Below are 12,839 nucleotides of genomic sequence, written 5' to 3'. Positions count from 1 at the left end.
ACTTTGTGGGAGGGGAGTTGCAAGGCACGCCTCTTAGCTTCCTGCGTATAAACTGTATCCCTTGTTCTGCATTCACAGCAACACCAGCAAGTCTCACCACCCTTGCGGCTCAGCCGCCTCTGGTGGAGCCCTGCCCGGGCGGGTGAGCGGCGTGGCGTGGTCCGGCCGGCCCCGCCCACAGGCGCCCGCCCCGCCCCTGCGCCGTCCAGCCCCGCGCCCCGCCCACAGGCGCCCGCCCCGCCCACAGTTTTTCCGCGTGGCACCGCCCCGCACGCACGTCTCACGTCGCCCCGCGTCCCCTGCGTCGCACCGCCCCGCACGTCGCCCCGGCCCTTGCTCGGCAGCCATGTGGGCGGCGGCCCCGGGGCTGTGGGTGCTGTACGCGGGGCGTTGGGCGCTGCTCGGCGGTCGCCAAGCGGGGCTCCTTCGCGGCGGCGCCCGAGGCCTGCACGGCTCTCCGGTTCCCTGCGGCAAGAACCTCCTCAAGAAGTTTGCCTCGAAGACTAAGTGAGGACCCGGTGGGGGAGCGGCCCGCCGCCGCAGGGCCGGTGTCGGCGGGGCGGGGGTCCACGCGGCGGGGCGGGGCTCTCACGGGGGCGGGGCTCTCACGGGGGGCGGGGGGCGGGGGGCGGGGGGCTGGCGTGGTGGCGGGGCCCCGCGGGGAGCCCCTCCTCTCACTGCTGGTTGTTGAGGTCTTTCTGCCCGATGTCTGCCGTTGTCTACGCAGTCGAGGTAGTACAGTTTTACGTCTTCTAAAAACTAACAGTGCATCCTGAACGTGTGAAGCGATGTGTACATTTATCTTGTTTCCTGTTACCCGAAGCATTTTCCAGGAGAATAGTTTCATCAAATGAAGAGAAAGAAGAAAAATATATGAGAATTTTCTTTCGGCATTAATGCTTTCTACGTGGGCTTACTTTGAGGAATAAAGAAAGCTTGTCAGGATAATTTCTTTTAGCGGTCAGAGACAATTATGTTGATTTCCATACCACTTTCAAAAACGTACTTATTTTTGTTTCAATATATTTTTCTTTTTGTTTCAATAGACTTTTTTCAATATGTTTTTGTTTCAATAGGCTTTTTAAAAACAGTTTTAGATTTACAGAAAAATAGGCAAATAGAGTACAGAGTTCCCATAGAACCACACTCAGTTTCTGCCATATTGACACCTTACCTTAGTGTAGCACGTTTGTTACAATGAATGAACCAATATTGATTCATTCTTGCTGATTGAAATCCGTGCCTTATTCACATTTCCTTAGTTTTTACCTGATGTCCTTTTTCTGTCCCAGGATTCTCTGCAGGCACCACATTCCACTTAGTGGTCACCTTGTTAGGCTCCTGTTGACTGTGGCAGTTTGTGGAACTGTCTCTGTTTTTGATGACCTTGACAGTGTTGAAGAGCACTGGGTGGATATTTTATAGGATTCCTCTCTGTTGGGATTTGTGTGATATTTTTCTCATGATAATACTGGAGTTAAGGGTTTTTGGGAGGAAGACCACAGAGGTAAAGTGCCAATTGCATCGCATCATTTCTAGGGCACTTGCTATCAACATGGTTTATCACTGTTGCTGTTGGCCTGGATGGCTGCTGAGGTCGTGTCTGTCAGGTTTATCCACATAAAGCTGCAGCCCCTCCCCTTTCATACTGTCGTCTTTGTGGGGAGTCACCACGTGCAGCCTGCACCTCAGGAGGGGGGAGTTATGCTCGTGAATTATTGGAGTCATGCATGGGAGATGTGTGTCTTCGCCTCCATTTTTTAATCAACTCATGTCAGTATGACTCGTGAGTTATAATCCAGTCCTGGTTTATTTTGCTCAGATTGCTCCAGCTTTGAACACTGGGAACTGCTTTAGTTGGCTTCTGTATCCCTTTGACATACCATGTTATTGTGTGATTTTGTGGTAATTTTAAATTGTTTTGACCACCTTCTTACATTCTGCCACTACAAGATGCCCCAGCCCTAGAATCAGCTATTTCTTCAAGGAGTTCTGGTTCCTTTTATTGGAGAGTGGCTTCAGAAACCACGATCTGAGAGCTGGGCATGTTCGTTGCTACTGGAGTGTCTGTCTTTTTGGGCCTTCCAGCTGACAAAGCGAAACGTCATGTGTTTATATTAACCCCTGTATATACGCTTATTGAATAACATCTCTATGTCACCGTCTGTACCTATATTAAGTGAAGCTTGAATTTATGCTGATCCCCAATCTGATCCACTACCACACAGATCGTTCTAGCTTCTTTTCCTTGTACGTCTGTGACCTCCTGGTAACAGTGAGAAGCCTGGCCCTCCGTCCTCTACCCACTTAGTTGTTCAGTCCTGGTGTACGTGTGTGGCAGTAAGTCGCTAACCCACACCCGCGGGGAAACTCCTGTATCAAGTAGGAGACAGTGCTCCTGTGCAAATTGGTGGGTATATTTTTTAGATTGTCTCTATCTTTGGGACTGGAAGTAGACTTTAAGTAACAATTATGAGGCTGAATTAAACCATGCCTGTCTCTTCCTCACTGCTCATGTTGTTGTCAACTAGATATCTAAGTCTTTAGATCTCCAGTAACATCATTTCTATGTCCAAGTTTAGCCCCTTAGAAACACTTGTGGTATCCTAACCTCAAGTTAGCTTATGTAATTTTTCTTCAATTCACCATCAATATCCAACATAGTTCTTATTTTCTTCCCATAGAAAAAAGTTTTGGTATGAAGGTCCTTCCTTGAGCTCTCACTTGGTAAGTATAAAGTAGCAGCGATGAGCCACTTATGATTCAGATCGGCGTGAGATTTGAAAACCGGCAAAGGCAGTCCTTCTGTTTCCCTCTTGGAGGGGACAGTGTCTGTATGGGTGGGACTAGATGCATTGGTAACATGGTATTTTGACCTTTTAAAAAAACTAAAGTTTTCCAGAATGTCATATATGTTATCAAATTCCAATGTGGTAATGTCCATTTAGTTTTTAGTGTATGTACAACATATGCATATATATAGATATACTTTAAAAGTTTATATAACAGGGGCCGGCTCCGTGGCTGAGTGGTTAAGTTCCTGTGCTCCGCTTCAGCAGCCTAGGGTGTTGCCGGTTTGAATCCTGGGCGTGGACATGGCACTGCTTGGCAGGCCATGCTGAGGTGGCATCCCACATGCCACAATTAGAAGGACCCACAACTAAAAATACACAACTATGTACCAGGGACTTTGGGAGAAAAAGGAAAAATAAAATCTTCAAAAAAATTTTAAAAAGTTTATATAGAAAAAAATACACCGTGTACTAAAAATCACTGAGCTTTCCGTTTTTAGAAGGAGAATTTGATGGTATGTGGATTATATTTCACTAAAATTTTTTGGAAAAAAAATATATACTGGCAGTGCTTTTTTTTTTTCTGCTTTTTCTCCCCAAATCCCCCCAGTACATAGTTATATATTTTAGTTGTGGGTCCTTCTAGTTGTAGCGTGTGGGATGCTGCCTCACCGTGCCTGATGAGGGTGCCATGTCCGCACCCAGAATCCAAACCAGTGAAACCCTGGGCTGCCGCAGTGGCGTGCGCAGACTTAACCACTCGGCCACGGGGCCAGCCCCATACTGGCAGTACTTTTAATCTTGGAAGGATGTTGGGTAAAATCTAGGAGGATCCAGGTCTATAAAATAAACTGTATCTTAATAAAAGCTAAGGCGGCTGAGAGTAACGTTTGTTTCTTGCTTGTCAGGGTGTTCAGAACCTTCCCAGCCCCCTTTTTTGTTAGTACAACTTTAATGTACAGTCGCAATATTGACTTTTGTGTCTGTTCTTCTCAACGGAGACTTACAAGCCATCCCAGTTGGAATTCCTAACGAAAAGTACCTCGAAGAAGACCAAGAAGGAAGACCACGTACGCCTGAGGGCCCTGAATGGCCTGCTCTACAAAGCGCTGACCGACCTGCTCTGCACCCCTGAAGTGAGCCAGGAGGTTTACGACCTGAACCTGGAGCTCTCCAAGGTAGACTGAGGGCCAGAAGGAGCAGAAACGGGGCTGAGCGCGGTGGGCCCGCACTTCCTCCACATGCCACAGTCTTTCCTCACCGTTAGCAGAAGGCACCACGTCACTAACAAGGTCTTCATTCGGGTTGCAGAAGTCATGCTAAGTGTGGCCGTTTAAGTAGAAAAGGCAGACGGAGGGCACACACGTGGTGTGAAAGCAGGCGTTTTGCTGCACACGGGAGGGGCCTTTGACCAGACGGTGCTGAGTGCTCTGTCAGATGCCCAGACACCAGGAAGTGGCGAAATAGGGAGCACTGGAAGATCTGAGGGAAAGATGAGAAGTGGATACGTCTGCCCTCATCTTGGTGTAAAGATAAAGGGGGTGACTTCCTGCTGTCTGTCTGCTCGGAGTGGATTTAGCCAAAGGGAAGTCATGAGAATAAGTGGCAGTTCAGGCATTGTCGATGAGCACTGTAGGGTTGGGGAAGAGGAGGTGTTGGGTTCCAAGCCCCGCTCCCTCAGCTGCGAGTGCGGTGGGAGGCACTGGCCCCGGCAGTGCGCTGGAGCGCCAGCTTTGGGGCAGTAGGGGTGCCTGAGGGTGCAGACTGCTGATGAGTGAGCTCTTATCTCCTGAATGTTGTCTGTCTAAGGAAAACCCACGTGAGCTGAAAGTGATGTGGGCTCGGGGGGTGGGACGCAGGTCTCTCTGACTTCAGACTTCTCAGCCTGCCGCGTGTACTGGAAGACCACACTCTCTGCCGAGCAGAACGCGCATACCGAGGCCACCCTGCGGAGAAGCGCCGCGCACGTGAGGTGATGACACTCTGCTTCCTGAGTGCAGTGGCTGTGCTTACACCTTGACTTTCCCTCCTGTTTCATTAAGTAGTTTTGGTTTTAGGGAAAATTTTGGAAGCATTTTCTTGAACTTCAGAGTATAATTCATATGTTCATGTAAGCCATAATTAGGTCAGCAGTTCTCAGAGTTGGTCCTAGGGACCCCTGCGATCCTTTAATGGGGTTCATGAGGTTAGAGCTGTCTCCACAATAAGATCTTACTTCCCTTCCGCACTGGTGCCATTTGCACTGAAGCCACAGTGGGTAAAATTGCTGGCCAGATGTGCCGGTGGTCGTTGTGGCTTCATGCCACACGCTCACAGTAACAAGCAGTGCTCGTTTGGTGGATAAGCAAAAGCTACTGATTATTTATTAAGCCTTGACGCTTGGGTGCACGTCTTTCCAGTGTTCGTGTGGTGGGAGGCGTACATGAAACACTGCTGTGGGCTGGCGCAGGAGGGTCGTCTTGGGGAGGACACTGCAGCTGCAGTCATGAGCCGCAATGGACACTGTTTCACTTGACAGAAAAGTGAATCAACACTGGTTACTCAGATTTAGGTGTTGGACAGATATTTTCTCCAAAATGAGCAAAGTGAACCTGTGGCTTCAGAGAAAACAACTGACCATATTTGTTGTCAGTAATAAAATTCAAGCTTTCCAGTGAAAATCAGAATTTTAGAAATTTCTGTCCACCACTGTGAGTTTGACAGCTTTCCGACACTTAGACTCTTGGTGAGATTGGTGGTGATAGTAACAAGTGCAATGTTGTGTAGTAAAATGTGTCAGCATTCTGAAAATCTGTACAACTTGGTGAACCAGTATTTTTGAAATGAGCAGTGCGTGAGGTTCCGCAGTCGCACACAGGGAAGGCCAGGGTGCAAGGCAGACCAGTGGGCCTGAGTGTGAGCGAGTGGGGGTGTTCCTTGATTTGGTTTCAGATTCCACATCGCAATAACCTCTAATAAACTGCCATTTCTTGACATTTTGTGTAGTATCAAAGAAGATCCACACTTTCCTGAAGAGCTGTTCATATGCTCTTTTTTCCAGTTACAGATATGTGCGTGTCTGGATTTTCCTCACATTTCAACTAAAACAACGTATCAGAACAGGGTATGCAGAGGCAGAGATGGGAATTCAGCTGTCTTCCATTGAGCTGGGCATTAGAGAAATTTGCAACCATGTAAACAGTACTGCTCTTCTCAATTTTTTGGAAAATATAGTTATTTTTCATTGAAAATGTCTGGGAACATTTAGTGCACTTATTATTTTAGATGAATAAATATTTTTAAAATTCTCAGTTTTAATTTCTAGTATTGTAAATATTGATAGATATAATCCACATAAACAGAAGCTTTTTGGTGTCCTTAGTAATTTTTAAGAGTATAAAGTGGTTCTGAGACCAAAAATTTTGAAATCACTAAGCTGGGTGATAATAAAAAAGTTACTCAGTTTTCTCCTCAGTCTTAAAAATTGCAGAAACCTAGCTAACCAGCACTAACCTGCTTCCCTCTCCTTTCTCTCTGTTCTTCTTGCCTCTCCTCTTTGCATCATACTTCGTTTTTAGAAGGGGATAGGTGCTGAGAAGTCAGAGTCATATGCAGAACTAGTATTTTCACATACCTTCCAGTTCAGCTCCTCTGCATCATGATCGCTGACGTCCATCACTGTAATCCCTAATAGTCTCTAAAGTTGTTTATCAGAGAATGGTCAGTTGTTTCATTTTTCACATTTTACAGAAACAAGAAAAAGAGAGATTTCCAAGTGTTGAGATAACAGTATTGTTTTATGATTAATTTTTAGATAATCAGAAAATTCAGTTGAATGCAATGTCCCGTATCCCACCTCTTCTGATCACGCAAGGTTCAGTGTCAAGGTTTTTCCATAACTACGTACCAATATCTATGTCACTCTGAGCAGATATGCAGTGTGTCACAGCAGTGTTTTCACTGGGTACTTGTCGCACCTAGATTGACCTTATATCTGCTTGTGTTGTGTGACTGAATGCTACAAGGATCATTTCTGCATCTGATACCCAGGTGGTTGAGGGCTGTGGCGTCGTTGCGGGTGAATGTCCGTTGGAGGGAGGAATGAAACATTGACAGGTTGTTAGTGCCCAAACATGGAGCCCAAAGCTGCTCTGAGGCCTAGGAGAGCGTCTCAGTTCAGATCAGATTGTTTCCAAGGATCTCACAAGCTGCATTTAGAGGATTAAAAACAATTGCAGTGATGATGCATTTTTATCCCTTTTGTAATGTGCAATTTGGCTAAGGAAGACTCCTCTGGGCTGATGTTTTCAATCTCATTTCTTCTTCTTCGTGAGATTACCATATAGTTTTGTTTCTGGCATTGTCACACCTTTCCACCAAATGTCACCTACAGCCACGCAAATCTGTGTTGTCTCTGTCTCCAGGCATCTTTTGATGTCCCAGCAGACCCTGAGGAACGTGCCGCCGATCGTATTTGTTCAGGACAAAGAAAATGCAGCGCTAGCCGAGGTAAGGCTTTTAAATAATTAACTTTTTTACAACGTAAACTTTTGTATGAGTAGGATTTTAAGTTTACTTTCTAAATATTCAAAAGATAATGTGTACAGTTTGAAAAAGTAACAGTTGGAAGGGTACAAGTGAAAAGTGCATCTCCTGTACCCGTCCCACCGATTCCCAGAGGTGAACACTGCATCTGGCTTTAATTTTTCATTGCCTGTCACTCTAACTAGTAAACCATATCTCCACTTCTCAATTTATAAACATGCGGCATTCAGAGCTACCCTCCTGTGCTGCTCCTCACAGCTCCCTAGATTTCAGCCTGTCAGTGGTTACTGTGTATCATCAAGGCTTATAAGGTTTGCATTCTGTCCTGTAACTGTAATTGGTTTCCTTCCTTTAGATATAGGTTAATTATAAAGGTTAAAACCTGTAAATATATATATATGTTTTATCTGTGTGGCGGTTACCTGATGGTTATTAAGGTATGTTCTGCCTTTAAAAAGTTTACCCCAAAAACCCCAATGAGTAGCATTTACAATATTATAATTAGGTAGCTGTTATTCCCTGTAGGCCTAGGTCGTATTTAGATCTACAGAGGAAAAAAAGTCTAGTTGGATGTTTCTGTCTTTTGTTTTTCATCATATGAGCAGTACTGAAAACATTATCCAAATAGCAATCTTGGCAGGTGTGGCTTTCCCAGTAGTAGAGGGCACAAAAGGGTGAGGCCCCCGTCTGCTGTGAAGAGTTCGGTGGAATTCAGGGTACGGTGTACCACAGAGGCACTTGGCGGGGAGTTCGCCCTGCGTGCTTGGTGAGCTGGTAGGAGGACATCCCATCTCCTGGTGGTTGGACCCTCTGCACTCACGATGCCATGACTTGGCCCTCCCTCTGGGGAGGTAGGTGTAACCTACAGAGCCAGGTGGGTTCCTTTCCAGAAGCCGTCAGTGGGGGGGGGGGGATGCAGGAGATGCTCAAGCACTTCTGGGGCAGATCCTTTGTCCAGAGACTGTGCTGTTGGGTTTCATACTGGAGGCAGCCTTAAGCCTGTCCAGTGGTCTCACCATGTCCCACGTGTGCCCAGAGGTGAAAAGGGCCATGTGCTGATGGTGGGCCCCATATGTGCTCAGAGCTCAGCTGTTGACCAGAGGCAAAGGGAAGGTCGGGCCTCCATCTCTCGTCCTGAAGTTTTTGTCTCACTGAATTTAGAAGCAAGTGAAGGCTGGACCAGAGTGGGGGTCTTTGACTTGGGCGGATGATTATTTGAGGGCATGGTCGTTACTTGCTTGCCCTTGTATAAGTCAGTGCAGTATTTTTCAAATACTTAGGTACTTTTTTTTCTTTTTGGTGAGGAAGATTGGCCCTGAGCTAACATCTGTTGCCAGTCTTCTTTTTTTTCCCTCTCCGAAGCCCCAGTACATAATTATATATTCTAGTTGTAAGTCCTTCTAGTTCTTGTAAGTGGGATGCTACCACAGCATGGCTTAAAGAGTGGTGCTAGGTCCACACCCAGGGTCTGAACTGGTGAACCCCCGGCTGCCAAAGTGGAGTGTGCAAACTTAACCATTCAGCCACAGGGCTGGCCCCTATGTGTGTGATTTTTATTGCTGTGCCATTGTGATCATGCTTTATGTTGCCTCAGCCCTGGTTTTGGATCCAGGCTCTCCTGGGCTTGCACTGACCTCAGTGCGCGTGGCCTTGGGATGGCCCTGGAGGCTGTCAGGACAGGCTGGTCCAGGTGGGAGCTACCTGCGGTGTCCGGGGAGCGGGGCCTGCTGTGGGTTAATGCCTTTGTGCATGCCCTGCTGGGGAGCAGTTCTTATTCCCAGCATAGGCCTCTCAGCCTCCATGGAGCTGGATTTGAAGGCCAGACCCCAATGGGTGCCTTTCACACTGCCATGCTGGAAGGGCTTTTTTCCCCCGAACACGCAAATTCTGTGGCAAAGTTGAAGCATTTTACAAAACTACATGAAAAATCAGTAAATGTTAATTCAACTAATATTTAACTGTTTCTTCATAAATTTGACTAATACTGACAAGTTTTCAATGTAGTCTTAAAAAAGCCACAGTTCATTATCAGAGAAAACCTAACTGTCAAATGCGGGTGTTTGAGAGCACAAGCCACGTGGGAGGAGCGGTGCGAGGGCAGCGGGGGGCTGCGTGGGCCGCATGGGGCATGGCACCCATGTCCAGTGGTGCCAGCTCCCTGCGCAGTGCTGGACGGGGTGTGCTAATTACCCTCTCTTTCCAGGTGGATCGGTTGCTGGCTGTTGCTGATTTTGGGCCCCCAGATGAAAAAGATGAGTTTATGCAGAATGGTTTCAGGTAATGCGGGGGGAAGTAGGTTTTCCATCCTCCTGGGCAATACTCGTGTGGAGTTGCTGGTTCCCATGGCACTGCACAGTTCTGCACTCTGTGGACTGTCTGCAGGCCAGGCCCTGCCTGTGTCCCTGGGGCCCAGCCTGGTGTCGGCACGTGGCAGCCCAGCAAGCTACCAGCGCCTCAGTGCAGCTGTGGGGAGGGCCTCTGGGCGCCAGGGCCTGCGGCCTCTGCTGTCCTGGCAGCACCTTGTCAAGTGAGGACAGGTGTATCTCCCTCATCCTTTCCATTCACTCGCACATTTTTATTGAGGGCCTACTGCATGCCAGGCCCTGTTCCCGCACTTAGGATTCATCCCTGAACAGAATAGACAGCAGGGTCTTGGGAGCCTGCGTTCTTCTGGGGTGCCAAGAGGAAGCAATAAATGTCTTTGAGCAGGAAATTCAATGTCAGGACGGCGAGGGTCCGTGGGTGGGGGCAGCGCTGCTGTTTAAAATCTGACGGCCAGCGCAGGCCTCTGTCTGAGAAAGTGATGTGGGGTTTGGAGGGGTGTGTGGAGGGTCCTGTTCCAGGCGCACGACCAGCTAGGTAGGTTCTCAGCCTGTGCTCCTTAAACTGGCTCCATCACCGTCACATGGGCCCTCTCCAGAGCTCCAGGGCTGCAGTAACAGCCCGCCTGGTGAGGGATGCTGTTCTTTGGGGACGCCAAGCTAGAGCAGAGGCCCCAAGCAGCAGAGTCCACGGGTCCCGATCAGCAAGGAGGGGGGGAGCCCGATCCGTGGGCCTGGAGACTTTCCAGAGCAGGGTATTAGAGGGTTTAAAGGCGCGACAGGGCCAGATTTGGGCTTTGAAGGGCTTGCTCTGTTTTGCTCCCAGAATGGACTCTTGTCTTCTCTCTTCCTTTGGTTCAAGTGGCCTGAGTGATAGATCTGGAGACCCCACCCATAATTCTGCTTAGCTCTCTAAGAGCACTGGCCATGTTTAAATGGAAAAAAATTAAAAATCAGAACTGTGCCACTCAGGCCCCAGGAATGCTGGCTGAGTGGTTTGGGACTGGGGGGTGCCTGGCCATGCCCCACGTCCTCCTGCTCTCCAGTTTCCCCCAGACATCTGTTAGGATGGTTCACCAGAAGGGGGTGTGGGACGTGGGAAGCGCTGCCCAGGAGCCCACGCTGTTGTCCTGGGTGCTCCTTTGCTTGGTGTGAAGAGTTCTCTTCTCCCCAGCAGGGAACCCAAGGCCCTGAACGCCCTATCACCGTGCAACACCCCGGGCCCTGCCGTGCATTCAGGTGTGTTTGGGATCAACCATGAGGCACTCAACAAGCAGATCATGGAGTATAAGAGGAGGAAAGAGAGAGGGCGTGAGAGGCTGAGCCCCGAGCAGGAGGCTGAGCTGACAAAGCAGACAAAAAAGAGGAAGAAGAGCAAGCGCCGCGTGGACGAGGACCTCTCCCCCAAGGACTGCCTGTGGGGGGTGGTTAGTGAAGACGACCTGGCCTACAGTGCAGCCTGTCTGGAGGAGCACAGCACGGGACACGGGCGGGAGCTCCCAGAAGCAGAGCGGGAGCCACAGGTGGAGAGCGATGGCGACAGAAAGGGCCGAGGTGGCTGTTAGAGACCTAGGGCATGGACTGGGGCTCCACTTGCTGACCCACCCGTGTCTGCACGTGATGCAGCTCTGCCTGAGGGAGGCCCTCGTGTGCAGAGCACCTTGAGGCACGCACGTGCCCCTCTGAGCCCCCCACGTGGCTGTGAGGAGAGGATGGCCTGCAGGGAGCAGAGAGAAATCGTTCCCATTGACGGCAGTACAGTTCATCCTCATTATTTGTGGATTCCATAATTGCAGATTTTCCTGCTGACTAGAATTTCCTTGTAACCATGTGGCACCTTCTCGTCACTCTCTGACGTGCAGAAAGGTGAAAATTTGAGTCATTGATGCACAGGGTCCTGGTTAAGTTCCAACAAGGCAACCCTTTGCCGCCTTGTTTCATATGTAAACAACTGTCCTTTTCACGATCTGTTTAGTGTCACGTTTTTCACATTTTTGTGCCTTTTGATGATGATTTCACTGTTTAAAAATGGCCCCAAGCCAACCCCGTGGCCCTAGTGGTTAAGCTTAGCGTGCTCTGCTTTGGCAGCCTGGGTTCAGTTATTAGGCACAGACCTACACCACTTGTCCGCAGCCACACTTTGGTGGCATCCCACATACAAAATAGAGGAAGACTGGCACAGATGTTAGCTCTGGGGCAATCTTTCTCAGCAAAAAAAGGAAAGAAAAAAAGGCCCCCAAGCATGGTGCTTCAGTGCTGTCTAGTTTTCCTAAGTGCAAAACGGCTGTGACATGCCTTTCAGAGAAAACATGTGTTAGAGAGATGTTGAAATAAACCGTTACTTAAGTGTGATGTAGAGAAACATTCTCTTGGACTGGGGGCATCTCCTTTTCCCAAGCATCATCCACCTTGAAATAACAAAAAATGGCATTAACAAAGTTTAGATAATCAGAGAACGGTGCTCTATTAAGATAAGCAAGGAAGCTTGCAAATGGCTTTTCAGAGAGTGAATTTCCATTTTTATAAATTCTTCCAGGAAGGAGAGCATTGCCATTTCCTCTGCAACAGCGGCAAGCCCCCGGTGCCACTTTCTCCGTAGGTGTCTGGGACCGGGCGCGGTGCCTGGCAGGAACGTGGTGCCGAGACGCTCTGTCTTTGCCAGCACAGCACAGCTGTCCCTGTTGCAGGGGCAGCATCACAGGACACGGGCAGAGCACTGCGACGCTGCAGGCGTGTTGTCGTTTGGTGGCGTTTGTGCCATCCTGCCTGCCCCAGGAGGGCATGCGCACCCTGGTGTGTGGTGCTCTTCCTTGCGAGCACAGTGGCTTATTCAGTTACCTCCCTCCTGAGCAAAGAAGAAACGTCCAGAGGGAGGATGGATGTGTTTAAGTGTCTGCGGGATTTGCTCTAATCAGGCATGTAAGGTGGCGGGCTTGGAGACAGCTGCCTCTAAACAAGAGTTCATTGCCTGCGGTTCCCGCGAGCAGGGGGCCTCCATGCCACGCTGGGCCTCACAGGGAAGCACCAGGCTTGGTCGGGAGGTAGAGGGAGTGGGGAGCACAGGGGGTGGCTTCTGCAGGAAGGGATGGGCACGGCAGAGAGGCAAGTTTGGGCAGGCCTAGGTTTGGATGGTCTGAGTAATTTCAGCAGGTCCTGGGCCATCAGGGTGGTCTCTAGTTGTCCAGTACCTCGCCCTGGGGGG

At 49.1% G+C, this 12,839-nt stretch overlaps 1 protein-coding gene across 2 annotated transcripts; it reads left to right on the top strand.

Moving 5' to 3' along the window:
• Nucleotides 1–311: 311 nt before the first annotated feature.
• Nucleotides 312–11,989, top strand: RBFA (ribosome binding factor A). Of its 2 annotated transcripts, none has more exons than XM_046671416.1 (7): nt 312–507; nt 2,685–2,727; nt 3,794–3,970; nt 4,652–4,764; nt 7,196–7,280; nt 9,520–9,593; nt 10,815–11,989. In XM_046671416.1, exons 1-7 carry the CDS (start codon nt 347–349, stop codon nt 11,200–11,202), a joined length of 1,041 nt encoding a protein of 346 aa, XP_046527372.1. In that variant the 5' UTR covers nt 312–346; the 3' UTR covers nt 11,203–11,989. The 2 variants fall into 2 exon arrangements, with proteins under 2 accessions (XP_046527372.1, XP_046527371.1); XM_046671415.1 differs by having other exon boundaries at nt 10,812–11,989.
• Nucleotides 11,990–12,839: the final 850 nt, after the last annotated feature.

Source organism: Equus quagga, chromosome 9 (genome assembly GCF_021613505.1).
Source record: "Equus quagga isolate Etosha38 chromosome 9, UCLA_HA_Equagga_1.0, whole genome shotgun sequence".
NCBI classification, from domain to species: domain Eukaryota; kingdom Metazoa; phylum Chordata; class Mammalia; order Perissodactyla; family Equidae; genus Equus; species Equus quagga.
Note: the sequence above shows the minus strand (reverse complement) of the source record. Positions and strands in the feature narration are given on the sequence as shown.